This window comes from Camellia sinensis, chromosome 9, assembly GCF_055761805.1.
Source record: "Camellia sinensis isolate YWXY chromosome 9, ASM5576180v1, whole genome shotgun sequence".
NCBI classification, from domain to species: domain Eukaryota; kingdom Viridiplantae; phylum Streptophyta; class Magnoliopsida; order Ericales; family Theaceae; genus Camellia; species Camellia sinensis.
In genome coordinates, this window is record NC_138969.1 from 57,111,003 (window position 1) to 57,134,068 (window position 23,066).

At 33.2% G+C, this 23,066-nt stretch overlaps 1 protein-coding gene and 1 long non-coding RNA gene across 2 annotated transcripts in view; both read left to right on the forward strand.

Annotated features, from left to right (window-relative positions):
* The first annotated feature begins 1,302 nt into the window (after positions 1 to 1,302).
* On the forward strand, positions 1,303 to 2,521 carry LOC114297895 (uncharacterized). The gene is made up of 2 exons (XR_003641691.2): positions 1,303 to 1,625; positions 1,728 to 2,521. It is a non-coding gene; the product is annotated as an uncharacterized LOC114297895 (long non-coding RNA).
* Positions 2,522 to 10,767: 8,246 nt separating this feature from the next.
* LOC114297896 (thioredoxin-like protein CXXS1) overlaps positions 10,768 to 23,066 on the forward strand; it is a 104,510-nt gene continuing 92,211 nt past the window's right edge. The window contains exons 1-2 of the mRNA XM_028242374.2: positions 10,768 to 12,230; positions 14,395 to 14,517. Of these exons, the coding sequence (XP_028098175.2) occupies positions 12,129 to 12,230; positions 14,395 to 14,517 (225 nt within the window). The 5' untranslated portion in view covers positions 10,768 to 12,128. The remainder of the gene's footprint in view (positions 12,231 to 14,394; positions 14,518 to 23,066) is intronic.

Sequence of the window (23,066 nt, forward strand, 5' to 3'; positions counted from 1 at the left end):
AATCCTGTTCCTCTCTCTCTCTCGGTAACTCTCTCTCTACTCTTGAGATCACATTCTCTCTTACTCCCTTTCTCAGCCAAATAGAACAAATGGTAGGATACATAAACTTTTCTTGACTTAAAGGTCATCAACACTTGCACACACATGTTCACTTCTTGACATTGCACTGGTACACGTGCACACATTTTAAGCTTCCAGCACAACACTTACACACACACTCTCAGACTTCTCTGCACACACACATACTTCTCAGCACACACATCTATATATATTCTCAAACTTTAAATCATTTTACAATTTAATTTATGGTTAAGATTAATTTAATTAAATAAAACTTATTCTTAATAAATCTTGATTAACACATAATTAAATTAATCATAACTAATTACAAATCTCACATAATTTAATTAATCTAATTATGTGAGATTTAATTCATAATATTTAAATTTATTAGTCTGAATCAGATTTTTAATCAAACTCTCAAAAGTCTCTAAACATCAAATTAAACTTATTTCCATCATCAATTTTGATTCCTCAAATTATTAAGATCTTTAATTTTAGATTAAACTTTAAAATCTTCGCTCTATAAATTACATATTAAATTGAGCAGCTCATAAATAAATTTAATTCATAATAATCTTAATTCTCAATCCTCATAACTTAATTAACTCCAATTCGGACCCAATTGATCAAACCTTAATTTTATAGATCCGAATCGAATATTTAATTAAACTCCCATAGGGTCCGATACTTGAAATTTAAATAATTCAATTCACCATGTGTACTTTCTTGAGCCATTTAAGCTTTCAATTTCTAATTCCAAAATAAATCCTCAATAGAACCATATATGAATCAATCTCTACAATTTTTGTAAATCGCAGATTAAATTAGAATAATCGGCAATTAAATTTCAAATCTCCTTAATTAATTAAGTGCTAATCATTATACGTGGTGGGGTCGTTACAACTTATTAGAGAATGTCGAGTACAATATATTTGCAAAAAATCAAGTTAATTAGATATCGGTAGTCCCATGATTAGATCAAATTTGTATTTATCAAAAAAAAAAAGAAAAAAAGAAAAGAAGTAAGTATGATTTTGAGTATAAAACTGAATACAAATTTGATTTGATTAAAGAGTTAATAATATCTAATTAATTTGATATTTTGTATAATATCTTACTCAATATATTTTAAAAGATGAACAATTCGAATAATTAAAGTATGGTACAAAATGTACCTTAACGTGCCCACTATGGTGACTATTGTGCATGGCGGATAGCAGTCACTGCCTATCCTAAAAGGGGTTGGAGTAGTTTATCTTTTTATTTTACAATTTTTTCAATAAAGTAAATGTGATGTGCAATAATAAAATCTGAGTATTAAAAATGTGACCCGCTAATTGCTGAAATTAAATGATAGAAGTAACTAAATTATTGTATCATTTTGTAAAAAAATTGTTTGTATAAACACTGTTTTCAACCGGACAAGTTGTAATTCCTAGGGTGGCATATTGGTGATGGAGTCAAAAGAGAAGGAGGAAGAGGAGGCCGGCCGGCCGGCGAGGGTAGCAGTGGTGATGGAGTAGACTTCGTCCATCTTCTCAAGAGAGTCAAACAGTCTTTCTGTATCTTTCTTTTGGTTTCGATTTTTCCTTTTATTTATTTATTTTTTTCCTTGGGTTTAAAACAAAACGAACTCGTTTTGATGTCGTTTTGTTTCAATGCAGGGACACTTTAGGGAAGGAGTCCGGATCGTTTTCCGCGGTTGCTGCGACGCTTCTTGCGGCTGTCCAAAACAATGTCATTTTGGACATTTTTTTCCCCCTTCTTCTTTTGCTTTTCAACCTCTTTTTCACTTCGTCATTTTTACTTCACAAGGAGCCAAAACACCATAGAACAGAGAAGAAATTGTTCAGGATATTTGATCGGGATGGAAACAGGTACATCATGACGGTAGAGTTGACAGGAATTACCAGAGAAGCCGATAAACTTGGTCATCTTCCTCCGATCTGCTCCCACGGTTTTAGATTTGTTCCGATCTGCATCGTCGTGAAGAGATCAGCCTCCAACAACGAATCTTTTTGAAACATCTTTATAGAGCATCAAAGATCCTTTGCCGCAAAAAAAAAAAAAAAAAAAAAATCGAGTGGAATAGAGCTTCGCAGACACGATTGTTAACACCAGATCTGTTATTCGCCGTTTTTCTCACCACTATGCCATCACCGATTTCCGGAGACTATTGTCCCTCGTGTTTGCTGTGCGCTCTCTCTCTCTACATAGATATCTATAACTCATTTGATTGTGATTGTTGGGGTTGTGATTGAATCATGATCTGCTATTAGAGTTGTTATAGTTTGTGATTATGGTATGTGATCTGTGTTTTGTTGGATCTGTTGTTCGTGAAGCAGGATTGTTCGTGATCTATGTCTATCAGTTAATTAGGCTTGTTTTTGTACTCCATTAATCAAGTCCCCCAAGCCCCCCAAAGTCTTCTCAATTAATCAAAACCATCAGTTAAAGTTTTCTCTTTTTGTTTGTTTGTTTGTTTTGTTAAGGTTACAGTGACAAATATCATCCGATCATCATGATCAATAGTCTCATTAGATCACACATAGATCAATCTAAAAAGCAAAACAAATTCTGAACAAAATGAGGTAAAAAGGATCAAATAACTTTGAAACTCAATTGATATGTGTTCTCAAAAGGACGAGTTGGTTGCTGGGATATTCATTTTCCGGTTGCCGACGGTGAGAGAGAGAGAGAGAGAGAAAGTTTGGTTATCCTTAAAGTTCTGTGGTATTTTGGCTCCTTGTGAAGTACAAATGACGAAGTAAAAAAGAGGCTGAAAAGCAAAAGAAGAAGGAAAAAAAAAAAAAAAAGTTCAAAACGATGTCGTTTTGAACTGCCGCAGGCAGCGCAGCAAGCAGCTACGACAGATGATACGGACTCTTAGAGAAGGACCACCTCAGAGGATCCGGATGCAACTGGCTCTTATGGCTCTCCAACTAACATCAACTCATTAATGTAATAAATGAGGGGAATGCTACAACACAAGGGTGACTCTAACCTATTCTTAGGCCTTGTTTGGCATAGACTATATAATTCATCTTTTTATCTTTTTATCTTTTTTCCATCACATCACCTCTCTACTTTTCTGCACATCTTTTCGTAAAAAGACAAAAAGTACACTTTTTTAGGACACCCCAAACCAACCCTTACTTAATAAAAGGGACTAACCCGTCTTTTAGAATTACTTAATTCTATAATGATTATTTTTAAAATAAGAATAAGGCTGCCGATTTTTTTTTCCAAAATCCAAAATTTTAATTAATTTTTTTTTTAATAAAATTTTTGTATAGGACAAAAAATAAAAACGTCTAAAGACCCAATAAATAAATACTAAACTCTACTTGACCTTAGAGTCAACACCAAAATAATGTTCCTCATCGACAGGCCTATAAATAAAAAAATTTCTTGCTCAAAAATCATTTGTTATCCATAGCTATCATCAATAATAAAAGGGTAAATCATAAATAGATTTGATTAAAACACGAATTGTCTCATGTGATTTTGAAAATTACATTTCACTCCCTGAGATTTATAATTTCATAATAAATTATTTTTTTATTAATAAATTATTAAGTTAATTAACAGTTTTTATAAATATGTTTCAATTAATAATTTATGTAAATTTATTATTAAGTAGGAGAGTAATTATAAATTTTATTTTTTTAGTTAATTCTATTAAATAAAAAATTATAATAAAAGAATATTTATAATTTTCTAAATTCTAGAGAATAATCTGTACTTTAAATAGCAAACTTCAGATGGAGTATTTGTGGTTCACCCATAATAAAAAGAAGAATAGGACATTCTTGATGCAACATTCCAACAGAAAAATAAAATAAAAATCTCATCTGAAATCCCAACAAAATAAAACATTCATAGTCCACATGATCCCAATAATATTACAAAATTTATATGCAAGAAAAAAAAAAAAAAAACCAACTTTACAATGTAAAAATTAATAAATATTATTTAAATATAAAAAGTCACTTTAATTTTCAATCTAGGCGCCAAGGTATTAGGCAGGCCGGCCCTGATTCATTACTCTACTACCGGACAAGCATCTCTTATCAAAAGGGTTGTAGCGGATGATTTAAGCAAGTGTATTTTTAATTTTTTATAAAAAGATTTGTGTAGAATCTTTTAAATATGGGGTCTGAGTGAGCCCAACCGTTACAATTTTTTGTCTGATTTTATTAGTGCAATGTCAAGTAGAATGAGAGTCAAAATTTAATAAATCAATAGAAAATTTATTAATCATAAGAAATGTTAAAAATGGATTATATCATTGTACTTAGAGTTGTCTCTTAAACTAAGAAAATTAGAAAATCCATGACTAGTGTCAAAGATCACTGTTGACACTAGTCCATCGTAACCAAAGTGTCTAGACTTGAGAACTTAGGTATGAGGGGGAAGTGTTATGAATTGAGCATCATCCCCCTCACTCGATCAAAGATCGGTCTCTGCTAATTCTAAATATGAGATTCATTACTAATATATGCCTATATTCTGATTATTAATGCTAAAATTATTATATGAAGCAAACAAGTATAGATTAAATCACTTATTTTGGAATATTTTGGTTTCATGCGTTTAGAAAAGAGTTTGAAAATATATAACTCAAAGAAAAGATGAGTCCATATGCATGGAAATCAATATATCTGTTGGGTATATATCTCTTAATTGGAGTATGAGACCCAATTAGTTTATTAAAATATTTTGTTTTGTTTGGTGTTGATTATAATATAATTTTATATATTATATCTAACTTGTGGAGTCTTAATTCAGTTCAGTAACAGTTAGGATTTTGATGACAAAACTCAAGAATCAATAATATGCGTGTATATATATATATATATATATATATATATGTATATATTGTTCCGAAAGGGTAGCTACGTAAACAACATTGAAAATCAATTTGGTGGATCTTGGTTTATGCTACAGCCATAGTAATTGCTTCATCCTATGCATTCAACAACTATTTTCCATTGGTGGTTACTATAAAGCTTTGGTCATTTTTTCGGCAGGTTTGGGGAAGTTGTTTTGGATCTTCTTCAACTCTGGTTTCGAAGATTTTTGTTTATCTATTTGGTAAGGTCTTTTCTCTTGATCATTTGTGATTATTTTAGAATTTACCTAAGGGTGGTTTTGTGAGACTATTTGTGTTTCGCCTGCAATCATTTGAAAACTCTTTGGTTGATAGTAGAATCGGATTTCGATCCCGTGGACGTACCTCACATTAAGGGAACCACATAAAATTCTTGTGTTGCTTTTGATTTAATTTTTTCGTATTATTTTTTATTCCCATTGATTGATTTACTTGTGGGGAATCATATATTTTTCCTAACAACTGGTATCAAAGCTCACGGTTTATTTGGGTTTATTTATTTGTGTAAATCAATGGAGGGGAATGTGGGTCGTATGTCTAGCTTCAATGGAAGCAATTGGGTAACTTGAAAAACTAACCTATTATTTTGTAAAGATTTATATGGGCCTATTGAGGGTGATTGTGGCAAACCCGAGGGTATGCAAGATGATGAATGGAAGAGGCTTAATGGAAAAGTCGTTGGTGTTATCCATCAATGGATTGATGACAGTGTGTTTCATCATGTTGCTACTGAAACTTCAGCACATGATTTATGAAAAAAATTAGAAGGTTTTTATGATAGGAAATCAGCCACAAATAAAATTTGTCTATTTCGTAAGTTGGTTAATTTAAAATATAAAAAGGGCAGCCCTATTCCGGAACATTTGAATGAAATAAAAAGTATTGTTAACCAACCTGCATCTATGAAAATTATTTTTGATGATGAGTTGCAGGCTTTGATACTATTTAGTTCTTTGCCCGAAAGTTGGGAGATTTTGGTTGTGACGGTTAGTAATTCGGCACCTGATGGAGTTGTCATAATGAGCCAAGTCACTAGTAGCTTGTTGAGTGAAGAAATTAGAAGAAAATCAGCGGGTTCTTTTCATTTGGAAGCATTTGTTGTGAGAGGTCGCAGCAAAACAAGGAGGTGGAGTAAGACTTCTCATGGTCATGATCAAAGCCGTGACAAATCAAGAAATGGTTCTTTTTCAAAGAAAGACATTGAGTGCTATTATTGCCATGAGAAACGGCACATGAAGCTAGAATGCCGAAAGTTTAAGAACAAGGAGAAAAAACGTGACAAAAGTGTGGATAAGAAGCAAGAAGACACAATGGCGGTTACTACCAATAGTGATCTCATGGTCATTTGTGAGGATGATTGTATCAATTTTGTGGGCTAAGAGAGCAATTTGGTGATTGATTCCAGTGCTTCTTTTTATGTGACTTCTTGAGTTGATTTCTTCAATACCTACACCAAAGGAGATTATGGTTCTGTTCGAATGGGTAATGAAGGTTTGTCCAAGATTATTGGCATGGGTGATGTTTGCTTAGAAACAAATTCGGGCTGCAAGTTGTTGCTTAAAGATGTGAGGCATGTTCCTGACATTCGCCTCAATTTGATCTCTATTGGGAAACTATATGATAAAGGCTTCAACAACAAATTTGGTGATGGAATATGAAAGCTCACAAAGGGTTCTTTGATGGTGGCTAAGTGCAAGAAGACTCATACATTTTATTCGATGTAAGGAAAAATTTGTAAAGGTGTTGTCAATGCACTTAAAGATGATACTTTTACCGAATTGTGGCACAAACAACTTGGCCATATGAGTGAAAATGGGTTACAAGTTTTGTTCAAGAAAGAGCTTCTACCCGATTTGAAAGGTACACATCTTAAAATTTGTGTTCATTTTTTGGTGGGTAAACAACATAGAGTTTCTTTTCATAAAAATGTTACTTCTAGAAAAGAAAATGTTTTGGAATTGATTCATTCGGATGTTTGTGGTCCTTTGAAAGTTAGAACACATAGTGGTGCACTTTATTTTGTTACTTTCATTGATGATTATTCAAGGAAAGTTTGGGCTTTTATACTAAAAACTAAAGATCAAGTTCTAGAAGTATTTAAGCATTTTCAGGCCATAGTTAAAAGAGAAACAAGGTAGAAATTGAAGTGCATCCGATCAGACAATGGTGGTGAATACATTGGGCCATTTGATGAGTATTGTCGCAACTAAGGTGTTCGGCACCAAAAGATAGTTAAGAAGACTCCTTAACAAAATGGTGTTGCCGAAAGGATGAACCGCACTATTGTGCAAAGAACAAGGTGTTTGCTTTCACAAGTTAAATTGTCAAGATCCTTTTGAGCTGAGGCAATGAGGACAGTAGTGTTGGAACAATCTTCTGTGTATATAAAATAACTTGAAATAAATTCAAACAAAATAAATAAATAACATACCGGATTTATTTATCGAACAGAATTAAAATTAAGACCAAGTCAAGTGTGTGACACTCTGTCCTTAAGACAGATTCGCCCCGCTACGGTACTTACGGTTGAGTGGCGTCTATCCCCAGGATACAATGATCTTCACAAATTGTAGTAGTACTCAAAACAATTTGTTCGGCGAACAAAACCTGTGTTCTAACTCTTTGAATTTTATTCTAATACTAAAATGAAGAATAATGCACCAATGTAGAATTTAGGACAGCAAAAAGACAATCATCAGACTGAATTTTTTTTTGGATGTTTTGACTGCTGGAATATGGCTCTATATATAGGCAACATTTACACAGCCCGAACAGGTATGAAACATGGTCAACAGGTGCTTTAGGAATCCGAACAGGTACAGTTTGAAATAGGATCTGACTGTTTGCTTGGAACAATATTTTCAAACCTTTTTTGAAAAAGTATCCGTTGCACTTTTTGAACATTTTTATTCAAACAGATTTTCAAACTAATTGAAAAATGTATCCCTTGTAAACAAATATTCAAACTAACAAATATTCAAACTGTTGGAATATTCTTATTTAAACTATATGAATAGTTTAATCAAATAAAGCCAATAGTGGAATAGATTTATTAAAACCTATTTGGAATATAAATATTAATCTATTTGACAAATTTTAGGAAACCACTACGGAACCCAAAAATTTGAATTTAGATTTAAATTAAATTCCCACAATAATTTTTTATTAAAAAAAAATTCAGAAGAATTTTATCTAAAAAATTAATGTTAGATTCGAAAACAACGTCAACTTCCCATTCACTCAAAAATGGTTTTGACGTTCCGTCTTCGTGTGACTTGCCACGCGGCAAGGAACACTTCACCTCTTCGGACCCACACTTCTTCGGACCCACCCCAAAAGACGTTTGGGGCCCACTCAAATTGAGCTAAAAAATATGCCTATATTAAACCATTTTTCCAACAAGCAGTTGACGTGACCAATTTGTCTCATTCCTATCCTTTGAATGGTGATGTTCCTAAAAGAGTTTGGACCGGCAAAGATGTGTCTTATGAGCACTTGAGAGTGTTTGGTTGTCGAGCTTTTGTTCACATTCCAAAGGATGAGAGGTTCAAGCTTGATAGTAAATCAAGACAATATATTTTTCTTGGCTATGGGCGTGATGAATTCGGGTATAGATTGTGGGATCTGGTCGACAAGAAAGTCATTCGAAGCCCTGATGTTGTGTTTCTTGAAGACCAAACAATTGAAGACTTTGGTAAAGGTGATCAACCTGAGCCAAAAACTAGTGATCTCATTGACATGGATCCATCTCCTTCATCTTCAGTTGATAATGAAAATGGGGGAGATGTGCAGCCACCTATTGAAGATGTAGAGGATGATACTAATCTTAATGAAGTTGAGCTAGAAATTGAGGAAGAACATCCAACTCAAGAACTACCACCACAACTTGAGTTGAGGAAATCTACAAGGGACCGACAACCTTCGAGAAAGTATCCTCCTAATGAATTTGTGTTGATTCTGATTAAGGGGAGCCTGAGAGCTACTAGGAAGTAATTGAGCATGCAAAGAAAGGTGATTGGAAAAAGGCCATGCACGAGGAGATGAATTCTTTGCTTGAAAATCACACTTATGATTTAGAGAAGTTGCCTAAAGGAAGGAAAATTCTGAAAAATAAGTGGGTTTTCAAATTGAATAATGATGGTAAGAATCTGAGGTACAAGGCACGTCTTGTTGTGAAAAGCTTTGGGCAAAAGAAATGTATTGACTTTGATGAAATTTTCTCTCTAGTTGTAAAGATGTCTTCTATTCGGGTTGTACTTGGCATGGCCGCAAGTATGTACCTTGAAGTTGAACAACTTGATATGAAAACCACATTTCTTCATGGTGACATTGAAGAAGAAATTTACATAGAGCAACCAGAGGATTTTATGGAGAAAGGGAAAGAGAAATTTGTTTGTAAATTGAAGAAAAATTTGTACAACCTCAAGCAAGCCCCGCGGCAATGGTACAAAAAATTTTACTCTTTCATGATGAATAATGATTTTTCTAAAACCACTTTGGACCATTGTGTGTTTGTAAAAAATTTCTCGAATGGTAAATTTATTATTCTTTTGCTTTATGTTGATGACATGTTAATTGTGGGTCAAGATTCCACTATGATTAACAGGTTGAAATTGGAGTTGAGCAAGTCATTTGCTATGAAAGATTTGGGACTAGCAAAAGCAAATACTTGGTATGAAAATTGTTCGTGATTGCAAAGAGGGGTTTGGTTGTCTCAAGAAAGTTACATTGAGAAAGTTCTTGAAAGGTTCAACATGGATAAAGCAAAGTCGGTTGGTTGTCCACTTGTGGGTCATTTCAAGCTTAGTTCGAATCAATGTCCTATAAGTGAGAAAGACAAGGAAGATATGCAAAAAATTCTTTATGCTTTAGCAGTTGGTTCTTTAATGTATGCCATGGTTTGTATAAGGCTGGATATTGCTCACGCCGTTGGTGTGGTGAGTCGGTTTCTCTCTAATTCGGATAAAGAACATTAGGCAACGGTAAAATAGATTCTAAGATATCTTCGAGAGACTTCGAAGGTGTGTTGTGTTTTGGGAATGGTAAGCCAATACTTGATGGTTTCACGGATTCTAACATGGCCGGTGATGTTGATTCTAGGAAATCTACTTCAGGGTATTTGATGACATTTGCAGGGGGAGCTATGGCATGACAATCTAAATTACAAAAATGTGTTAGTCTCTCAACTACTGAAGCTGAATTTATTACCATTACAGAAGCTTGCAAAGAAGAGTTATAGTTAAAGAAATTTTTACAAGAGTTGGGTTTGAAGCAAGAGAAGTATGCGCTTTATTGTGATAGTTAAAGTGCTATTCATTTGAGTAAAAATTCTATGTTTCATTCTAGATTGAAACACATTGATGTGAGGTATCATTAGATTCGGGATGTGTTAGATTTGAAATTGTTACAACTCGAAAAGGTTCACACGGATGATAGTATTTCTGATATGTTGACAAAGACTTTGTCGAGGGATAAACATCTAAAGTGCCGAACTTTGGCGGGTATGGTTGATGTCTCCACCTAAGTCGGCAGGAGGAGAATTGTTGGGTATATACCTCCTTATTGGAGTATGGGACCCAATTGGTTTATTAAAATATTTAGTTTTAGTTTGGTGTTGATTATAATATATTTTTATATATTATATCTAACTTGTGGAGTCCCAATCCAGTTTGATAACAGTTAGGGTTTTGATAACAAAACTCAAGAATCAATAATATATATATATATATATATATATATATATATATATATATATATATATATATATATATATATATATATATATATTGTTTCGAAGGCATAGCTGCGTGAACAACATTGAAAATCAATTTGGTGGTTCTTGGTTTATGCTATAGCCATAGTAATTGCTTCATCCTATGCATTCGGCGGCTATTTTCCATTGGTGGTTGCTATAAAGCTTTGGTTCTTTTTTCAGTAGGTTTGGGGAAGTTGTTTTGCGTCTTCTTCAACTTTGGTTTCGAAAATTTTTGTTCATCTATTTGGTGAGATCTTTCCTTTTGATTAGTTGTGATTATTTAGAATTCACCTAAGGGTGGTTTTGTGAGACTATTCGTGTTTCGTTTGTAATCGTTTGAAAACTCTTTTGTTGATAGTGAAATCGGATTTCGATCCCGTCGACATACCTCATATTGAGGGAACCACGTAAAATTCTTGTGTTGCTTTTGATTTAATTTTTCCGCATTAGTTTTTATTCTCATTGATTGATTTACTTGTTGGGAATTATATATTTTCCCTAACATATATCATCCTAACTTAAGACAAATAACCTTCATTTGTCGACATCTAAAGAGATATATCAAATAAGCAAGTAGCTGCATGGTAATAATACTAGATATAGCAAGAAAAACATACACAATCAAAATGCAAAGATGAAAGAAAAGTACCTAGTATTCAATCATACCAAGCTAAGCAAAAAACGTTAGAAAAAATATGCATGATTTGAGATGTAAAGAAACTAATACAACACATATAAAAAAATATAATTAAAGACTTGGCTACTAATTATATGATATATGAACCATTTTAAGATAAGTGATAGCGTACATAATCACATAATAAATAAAGAAATGAGAGATAAAATAAGCCCAGCTTTATGTATAAAAAATGAATGTAAACATAAAAGAATAATGAAATAAAGAAAATATGATGTTAAGATATGAAAAACTCTAAACAAAAGGGATAGAAAGGACGAGATGAGAAAGATATATATCAAAACTACAAATAAAAAAATTATTCAATAGGAATAATAGAAGCAACTATTAACCAAAATAAAAACTAACATAGATGATTTAATTGAAGCAAGCCAGGTATAGATACCCTTCATGTAAGGTCTAGAACAATGTTGCATTAGTAAGCTCCTGAACAGTTACAGTCAACCTTATCCCCCTTTTTACCAGCAGATAAGAATAAAATTATTATATTATATTATTAAAAAAATAAAATAAAATAAAATGGAATCAATAATTCAACAGCCCACAGATAAATAAATACCGCGTGGGTCCAAATTCCAATTGTTTTATCTTAACCCTCTTTGTCATCATCCACCAAATATAAGCATCTTATTTATATTTTATAGTAATAAAACAAACTGCTGTCAAGAAAACCCACCCAAGAACAAGCAGAAGAAAAAGCAAAAGGAGGGAGGGAGGGAATGGAAAGCCAGGAGCAGGAGAACAAGTCCAGAGTGGTGAAGATTGAGTCAAAGGAGTCATGGGAGTCCTATCTCTCCCAATCCACCAATCAAGGCACCCCTGTAAGTTTAATACACATGATAAAGTAATCATAAATTAGCTGGGTAATACCCAATACAACTATTAGCATCATTCTGATGATGATTTTGATTGTGTATTCTCATTTGGTTGTAGTGGGTTGTAATCGTAGTTATGTTTAATTATGGTGTTGGGGGACTATGTCTGTATCTTGCTTGTAATTCGTTTTTATCATTGGGCGACTATTTCTATATCTTCCTTGTGACTCTTTGGCCAAGTTTGGGAAGACCAAGGCTTTGTTTGGTTTGTTCTTAAGAAAAATTTTAGGGAGAAATTCTCTACAAACAAATTTTCAAGAGTAATTAAACCAAACAAATTTTTCAAAAAAAAATCTCAAAATTTTGTTTGGTTACCTACTTTTCAAAATTACTCTCTCTTATACACATCAAATCAATTACTTTTTTTAGAACTCTCTCCCTCCAAAATAATTTTTCAAAATCATTTCTGAAAAAAGATAAACTAAATAAGTTTTTGTACTTTTTATCTCAAAAATTACTCTACAAACACAAACCAAACACACCCTAAATAAGTCCACACTTTTTATCTTTTTATATTTTTTGAGTCACATTAATCAACATCTCCTTTTTACTATTTTACACATCTTTTTTAAAAAAATAAAAAAGTACACTTATTTAGAATATCTCAAACAACGTGACTCTATGATTGGGGAAACAGGTTGATTTTTTGACTTTTTAAACTTTTTTTTTAGTTATTTTAATCTGGAGTTAAAAAGCTAATTTAGGAAGGGTTTTTGATTTTTTTTAGAGGAAAAATATAATGATTATAGGTTGGATGTGATGTTTTGTCTTTTTAAAATAAAAAACTTATTTTGTTTTTTCAGTTAAAATAATTAAAAAAATTCCAAACTTGACTTCGTTTTTATCATTGGGCGACTATTATATTTTTTGAGTCACATTAATCAACATCTCCTCTTTACTTTTTTACACATCTTTTTAAAAAAAGTTAAAAAGTACACTTATTTAGAACATCTCAAACAACGTGACTCTATGATTTGGGAAACGGGTTGATTTTTTGACTTTTTAACTTTTTTTTAGTTATTTTAATTTGGAGTTAAAAAGTCTAATTTAAGAAGAGTTTTTAACCTTTTTTTTTTTTCAAAAAAATATAATGATTATAAGTTGAATGCGATGTTTTGTCTTTTTAAAATAAAAAACTTATTTTCTTTTTTTAGTTAAAATAACCAAAAAAAACCTCCAAGCTTGACTTTCCAAACGAAACTTATATATATATATATATATATATATTTGTTTTATGTACGTATAAATTTACAATTTTTATATACTCTACGTTTTAAATTATTTGTCTGTTTTCACTATTTAAGATATTTAAAAAAATTATTTTTAATTTATAATCTCAATTTTTTAAAAACAATTTTAAAGGTTTTATAATTAATTGAGATATTTTAATTTATGATAAAAATTTGGAAAATTTGTACGAAAATACTTTATTTATGCACCTGATTAAAGTGCACGAATATTAAAAATAGACAAATAATTTGGTATAATAGGAGTATTATATATATATATATATATATATTGTTTTCAAATCTCACCGGTGTTATGAAATTTCTAATAATAACACTATAAATTTTAAAATTTTACCCAGAAGATTATCAAGAAACATGAATATGTGAATCCAAACTGAGACTCCGCAATACGGGAAGATATTTTATAAGTCTGCTCTAATTTCTTTAGTCCATTCTTTCGATTGTGCCTGGAATCAGTATGCTCTTGCAATCCTATTGATCATGTAACCATTATTTCCTATTTTAACCACATGGTTGGGCAGACCTATTAGATATTTTCTCTCACAATACACACTTTCAATCTTCCTCCCATATTTTAATTCTTGGTATAAATCTGAAATTAAATCCTAGTAGACTTAATCATTTCCAATAGTTTTGACTTAAAAGTCTTTTACATTTTGGAGAAAATAAAAGCAGTAAAAAAAATTACAAATTAGTACTAGATTTTATAAATTTTAATAATTAAAATGTTATACTTTTTTATGATTCTGTAATAAATTTTTTTTTTTTTGGGTAGGTATCACTGAATTTTAATTTGCCCTTACATTTTTGGTTGTATTTATTTATCAGTATCTCTGGTTTTTTGGTTTTTTTTTGGGTAGATTGTGGCTCATTTTACAGCCTCATGGTGCATGCCGTCGGTGGCAATGAATCCTTTTATGGAGGAATTGGCATCAACTTACCAGGATATACTGTTTTTGACAGTTGACGTTGATGATGTCAAGGTATCTTTATGACATACAGTTTCTCTGTGTTGTATTGTGTTGTATGGTGGACTATATGAAGCATATATGTGAAATTTCTATTGCTAGTTAATGGCAGTATTTGGTTGATACTTATCTGTAAATCCTTTTTCAAAATGTTTACTTGCACAAATATAGAATAAAAAAAGTTTTACAGATAAAAGGCAAGGGGGTGGATCTTATTTCTGAGCCCCACCTCTTATTTGTGTTGTATTACTGGTCATTGGGCTATCGATCCAATGGGAGGTTTGTTAGGGAAAATCGATGTGATTCCCCACAAGTAAATCAATCAATGGGAATAAAAACTAATGCGGAAAAATTAAATCAAAGGCAACACAAGAATTTTTACGTGGTTCCCTCAATGTGAGGTACGTCCACGGGATCGAAATCCGATTCCACTATCAACCAAATAATTCCAAACGATTACAAACGAGACACTAATGGTCTCACAAAACACCCTTAGGTGAATTCCAAATAATCACAAATAAACAAAGAGGAAAGACCTCACCAAATAGAAGAACCAAAATCTTCTGAACCAGAGTTGAAGAAGACCCAAAATAACGAACCAAATCAACTTCCACACAAAGAAAACCAAAGCTTGAACAAATCAAGCACTCTTGATTTGTCTTTCCCAATTGTCAAATTCCCAGGCACTATTACCGAGGCAATATGTTTCAGGTAGCAGCCGCCGTTCACTTTTGTGTGTTAAAAACCAAATAATATATATATTGGATATATATATTATTAAATCTTGGGTTTTGGAATCAAACCCTAATTGTATCTAAATTGAATTAGATCTCCACAAATAAAAAATATATTATACCTAAATCAAGTCAAATTGAAACTCTTTAACAAACCAATTGGGTCCCACACTCCAATAAGGAGGTATACCCAACAATTCTCCCCCTACCGACTTAGGTGGAGATATCAACCATACCCGCCAAAGTTCGACACTTTAAATGTTTGTCCCTCGACAAAGTCTTTGTCAGCATATCTGAAATATTATCATCTGTGTGAACCTTTTCGAGTTGTAACAATTTCGAATCTAACACATCACGAATCCAATGGTATCTCACATCAATGTGTTTCGATCTCGAATGAAAAGTTGAATTTTTACTCAAGTGAATAGCACTTTGACTATCACAATAAAGCACATACTTTTCTTGCTTCAAACCCAATTCTTGCAAAAATTTCTTTAACCATAACTCTTCTTTGCAAGCTTCTGTAATGGCAATAAATTCAGCTTCGGTAGTTGAGAGAGCAATACATTTTTGTAATTTAGATTGCCATGCCACAGCTCCCCCTGCAAAAGTCATCAAATACCCCGAAGTAGATTTCCTAGAATCAACATCACCAGCCATGTCAGAATCAGTGAACCCATCAAGCATCGGCTTACCATCTCCAAAACACAAACACACCTTCGAAGTCCCTCGAAGATATCTTAGAATCCATTTTACCGCTGCCCAATGTTCTTTACCCGGATTAGAGAGAAAACGACTCACCACACCAACAGCGTGAGCAATATCCGGCCTTGTACAAACCATGGCGTACATCAAAGAACCAACTGCTGAAGCATAAGGAACTTTCAACATCTCTTCTTTGTCTTTCTCACTTGTAGGACATTGATTCGAACTAAGCTTGAAGTGACCCGCAAGTGGACAACCAACCGGCTTCGCTTTATCCATATTGAACCTCTCAAGAACTTTCTCGATGTAGCTTTCTTGAGACAACCAAATCAGCCCCTCTTTGCGATCACGAACAATTTTCATACCAAGAATTTGCTTTGCCGGTCCCAAATCTTTCATAGCAAAAGACTTGCTCAACTCCAATTTCAACCTGTTTATCATGGTAGAATCTTGACCCACAATTAACATGTCATCAACATAAAGCAAAAGAATAATAAATTTACCATCCGGGAAATTTTTCACAAACACACAATGGTCCGAAGTGGTTTTAGAAAAACCATTATTCATCATGAAAGAGTCAAATTTTTTGTACCATTGCCGCGGGGCTTGCTTGAGGCCATACAAACTTTTCTTCAATTTGCAAACAAATTTCTCTTTCCCTTTTTCCACAAATCCTTCCGGTTGCTCCATGTAAATTTCTTCTTCAAGATCACCATGCAGAAATGCGGTCTTCACATCAAGTTGCTCAACTTCAAGGTTCATACTTGCAGCCATGCCAAGTACAACCCGAATAGAAGACATCTTTACAACTGGCGAAAAAATTTCATCAAAATCAATACCTTTCTTTTGTCCAAAGCCTTTCACAACAAGACGTGCCTTGTACCTCAGATTCTTGCCATCATTCTTCAATTTGAAGACCCACTTATTTTTCAGAATTTTCCTCCCCTTAGGCAACTTCACTAAATCATAAGTGTGATTTTCAACTAAGGAATTCATCTCCTCTTCCATGGCCTTTTTCCAATCACCTTTCTTTGCATGCTCAATTGCTTCTTGGTAGCTCTCAGGCTCCCCTTGATCAGAAATCAACACAAATTCATTGGGAGGATACTTTCTTGAAGGTTGTCGGTCCCTTGTAGATTTCCTCAACTCAAGTTGTGGTGACGGTACTTGAGTTGGATGCTCTTCCTCAATTTCTGGCTCAACTTCATTAGAATTAGCATCATCCTCTACATCTTCAATAGGTGGCTGCACATCTCCCCCATTTTCATCATCAACTGAAGATGAAGGAGATAGGTCCATGTCAATGAGATCACTAGTTTTTGGCTGCGGTTGATCACCTTTGCCAAAGTCTTCAATTGTTTGGTCTTCAAGAAACACAACATCACGGCTTCGAATAACTTTCTTGTCGACCGGATCCCACAATCTATACCCAAATTCATCACGCCCATAGCCAAGAAAAATACATTGTCTTGACTTGCTATCAAGCTTGGACCTCTCATCTTTTGGAATGTGAACAAAAGCTCGGCAACCAAACACTCTCAAGTGCTCATAAGACACATCTTTACCGGTCCAAACTCTTTCTGGAGCATCACCATTCAAAGGATAGGAAGGAGACAAATTGATCACATCAACCGCTGTCTTCAATGCCTCACCCCAAAAGGATCTTGGCAATTTAGCTTGTGAAAGCAAACACCTTGTTCTTTCCACAATGGTGCGGTTCATCCTCTCGGCAACCCCATTTTGTTGAGGAGTCTTCTTAACTGTCTTTTGGTGCCGAATACCTTGGCTGCGACAATACTCATCAAATGGCCCAATGTATTCACCACCATTGTCTGATCGGATGCACTTCAATTTCTGCCCTGTTTCTCTTTCAACCATAGCCTGAAAATGCTTAAATACTTCTAGAACTTGATCTTTAGTTTTTAGTAAAAAAGCCCAAACTTTCCTTGAATAATCATCAATGAAAGTAACAAAATAAAGTGCACCACCATGTGTTCTAACTTTTAAAGGACCACAAACATCCGAGTGAATCAACTCCAAAACATTTTTTTTTCTAGAAGCAACATTTTTATGAAAAGAAACTCTATGTTGTTTACCCGCCAAACAATGAACACAAGTTTTAAGATGTGTACCTTTCAAACCGGGTAGAAGCTCTTTCTTGAACAATACTTGCAGCCCCTTTTCACTCATATGGCCGAGCCGCTTGTGCCATAATTCAGTAGAAGTATCTTCTTCAAGTGCATTGACAACATCTTTACAAATTTTTCCTTGCATCGAATAAAGTGTATGAGTCTTCTTACACTTAGCCACCACCAAGGAACCCTTTGTGAGCTTCCATATTCCATCACCAAATTTGTTGTTGAAGCCTTCATCATCTAGCTTCCCAGTAGAAATCAAATTGAGGCGAATGTCGGGAACATGCCTCACATCTTTAAGCAACAACTTGCAGCCCAAATTTGTTTCCAAGCAAACATCACCCATGCCGATAATCTTGGACAAACCTTCATTACCCATTCGAACAGAACCATAATCTCCTTCGGTATAGGTAGTGAAGAAATCAACTCGAGAAGTCACATGAAAAGAAGCACCAGAATCAATCACCCAATTGCTCTCTTGGCCCACAAAATTGATACAATCATCTTCACAAACAACCATGAGATCAGCATTGGTAGTAACTGCCGTTGTGTCTTCTTGCTTCTTGTCCACACTTTTGTCACGCCTTTTCTCCTTATTCTTGAGCTTTCGGCATTCCCGCTTCATGTGCCCTTTCTCATGGCAATAATAGCACTCAACGTCTTTCTTTGAAAAAGAGCCATCTCTTGACTTGTCACGGCTTTGATCACGACCATGAGGAGTCTTACTCCTCCCCCTTGTTTTGCTTCGGCCTCTCACAACGAATGCTTCCGAATGAGAGGAACCCGCTGATTTTCTTCTAGTTTCTTCATTCAACAGGCTACTAGTGACTTGGCCCATTGTGACAACTCCATCGGGCGCTGAATTACTAACTGTCACAACCAAAGTCTCCCAACTTTCGGGCAAAGAACTAAGTAGCATCAAAGCCTGCAACTCATCATCAAAAATAATTTTCATAGAAGCAAGTTGGTTAACAATACTCTTTATTTCATTCAGATGTTCCGGAATAGGGCTGCCCTCTTTATATTTTAAATTAACCAACTTACGAAACAGAAAAGCTTTATTTGTGGCTGATTTCCTATCATAAAGGCCCTCTAATTTTTTCCATAAGTCATGTGCTGAAGTTTCAGTAGCAACATGATGAAACACACTGTCATCAATCCATTGACGGATAACACCAACGGCTTTTCGATTAAGGTCTTGTTCAGTCCACTCATGTGTATGTGGCCTAGTACTCATACTATGCTGATTTTGTGTAGTTTGCAAAACATGTGGATATTATATTTTTGCTTTAAATTTGGAAGCTGACTCTGTGTGATTATTGCTTGTGTTTCAATCTCAAACTATGAAATATTATCAAAGATTGTATATAATTAGTGTCATCAGAAGTTTTGTGTGAAGTAATTTAATGATTTGGAAGTCATTCCAAAATCCCAAGATGGTTGTTAATAATTTTTTTCGCTTACATTTAAATTTCTTTGATATGTCTAGACATTATATGCATCTCGACATATCGTTATTTATTTTTGGTCTAGTATGTTTTGTGCTTTTTCTGCATTACTATACTATGATTATTTTCAATTTTCAAATCACTTTGGCGCCATTTTTAAGCACATGAAGCGGGAGATAGATGAAGGAATTGGGCAAGTTTATCTCAATTGATTCTATAATTAGAAAAAAAAAAAAAAATGTAGGGAGATTAGAGAAGGAATTTGTTTTTTATTGTTCTTCATTCACCTCTGTTAAGAAAGTTCATTGCCTATTTAGAAGTTCGATTGAATTTGAATGGATCAATTTGCCTCTCACATAGAATTGAATAAGCCTCCTTTTTAAGGGAAATGCTAAAACTAGATTTACAAGCTAGTCATAGATTGAATCTATTCCCCACTGAGATAGAAAAGATGTTCAATTCCAGAGTGGTTAATTTGCTATTTAATCATGTTTAATGTTGTCTAGGATATGTGTATTGGATGATGAACCAAGTAACATGAACAACCACAAACAACGATAATTTGGAGATTAAAAAAATAAAAGATTAATAAACTCAAAACTGAATAAAGTCGTAAGATTTGTTAAAATAGTAGAGCAATTCTATGCGCGAAACATCCGCATAGGGCAATTCCTTGCTAACCAAAGCCAAAAATAAAATAAAATATAAAAATTATAAAAAAAATTGTAAATTTGAACTTAAATTTAGATACTAAAGATCTGAGCAAGCATGCTAAAACAATGACAATGAAAACAAATTTTTTTAAAATGAAAAAATTGCAAAATTAAGGATCTAAACGATAAAATTCATCCCCTCCAAGAAAAGTGCCTTGGATCAAGGCAAAGCGGTGTATTTTGACTGTTGTGCCATTTCCAGTCGAACGTGGCCCTTTCAGAGTTAATCCGCCAATATTAGCCTAAACACTCAATTTATCATTTGGGCATCATGTGATCCAAATAGGCCACTTGGTCTTCCTTTCCATATTTCTGTATGTAAAATCTAACTCTATTCATAAGAAGAGTAATACAATCATAGCTGAATAGAAAATTACATTTGCAAGCAGAGGTAGTTTGCCACACTTCATTTACAAGCAAATTATGGGAAGGAATAGTAAGCTATAACCCTTATGCAAGAAGGAAAGGGTAAAAATATTTAGGGCAAATTACAGCGACAGTCCCTGTAATTTACTTTTATTTATTTATTTTGGTCCTTGTTGTTTCAATTTCATCAATTTTGCCCCTTAATTTTACAGATTGTGTCATATTAGTCCAATAAATAACGGCGGTTAATTTTGATGGACGAAAAATCAAATGATGTTTCAATTTGGTTCATGTAGTTTACAGGATGTGTCAATTTGGTCGCTATTGCTATGACTTTCCTATAAACTACATGGACCAAAATGACACATCCTATAAATCATAAGGACCAAATTGAAACATCATTTGATTTTTCATCCATCAAACTTATTGGACTAATATGACACAATCCATAAAATTAAGAGGCAAAATTGATCAAATTGAAACAATAGGGACCAAAATAAAAAAAAGAGTAAACTACAGGGACCATTTGCATAATTTACTCAAATATTTATACCCTCTCTGACATTTGATAAAAATACATAGACACTCTCTGACATTTAACACGAAAGAAGTTAGAACTAGTGTTTGAGACATAAGGGACAAGCTAAATTAGTATACTTATCAATTAATGGAAAAAAATGGTAATTAACTGACATATGCCGCGTTCCATATTTCAATTTTCATATGATAGACACACACCTAGTTAGCAAAATTTCTAATTAACAAAATGGTAATCTCTGTGATGGATATGCCTCAAATTTTAATTACTCGTAAATATTACTAAAAGCTTGGAAATTAGGTCCAATTTTTTTTTTTTGCAAATATCTATTACCCTTGAGTAATAGAAACATAATAATACATGTTCTCTCTTTTAATGAATATAACAATAACTATAATAAATGCCAAGCTTCCACCGCGGAGCTACAAATCAATAATTACAAACATCAATGTACAATATTCATTTCTTTCACATCTACGATGAAATTATACATAAAAGATACATGGACTCCATAACTCTTCGACTAATCAATCTGAATTTCTCTTCCTGAAAAAGAATAAAACAAAGCGGGGTGAGTACTATTGCCCAGTAGGAATCTCATAATTCTACAACAATAACTTACACATAGATAGAAATGATTGTGTATGCAGAGTGATACCATATAGTAAGGTGACATTTTATAAGTTCAAAATATTATATGAAGAGTATCATTTTCTTAAAATTTCACTTGAACCTTTAAGAAAACTCCTTGCCATGAATGTTATCTCTCATCATTAGGAAGCCATAAATTCTCTTTGAAAACAAGTACACTTAGAAAGGACATCATCTTAAATTTATTAACTCGATTCCAAATGATAACTCATTTCATTTCCATTTTAATATTCCTTATTTCATTTCTGTTTTCCCCTTATACTACTTCCAATTACCATATTCCATAACATCAAAATCCAAAGGATTGGAATTCAAACATAACACAAGAATAACGAACATTTTTTAATTCAATTTCTCAATTATTTACAAAACAAAACTCATAATCTTCCCTTACAGTCATAAGCAATTCATTGAGTTCATCATCACCAACCCCTAATCCAATTACCATTTCATTTTTCATTCTTTCAATTAATTTCATATCAAATACCGGATCCATTAACAAGTCATCTCCATGAGTCACACGTTTTACCGGTCACAAGCCAGAAGGAATGTGGAAGCTCACGCTTTACCGGTCACAAGCCGGAAGGAATGTGGAACCTCACCCTTAATAATTTGTTTAACAACTGTCAAATTTTGATTTATCAAACCTTTCATTATGTGTGATCTAACCTCAATGCCACATCATTAGTAATTTAGAGATGATAAATTAAAAAATATAACATTGTTGCAAATTTTAAAAGTAGGCAAATTCTATATGCTAGATTTAAACGTAAATCCAAACACAAAAGAATTAGTCAAAAGAAACCTTCTCCCAACTTTCACATCATCAATTTTTTTTTTCCAGCTTATTTAAATTATTTATAGTATAAATTTTCAAATTAAAATAAGTTATAATCAACTCATTATACCTGTTCCTGTTGGTGGTGGTGTAAGAAATTAAAATACATGTAACCATAATAATAATGCGGAATTGAACTTTGTAGGATCTTGAATTCAATACAACTCAAGAATAAAACGAACATACCTTTGCCAGCCATTGAATTAGAGAAGTTGAGAAAATACCCCTAATAGTGAACCTTGAATTCTTAGCTCACCTTCTTCTCTCTGTCTCTCTTAATTAGGATGACTGTAGAACTTAGAGTGATGGAAAAATATTCATATTATGTAAGGCGAGTCACCCATCCTTACATAGAGGAAAGAAGAGGGCCAGATAAACTCTATCAGAAGAATTCCTGTTCATCAAGGTTTTCTTCTTATCTTAAAAAAGTAATTAT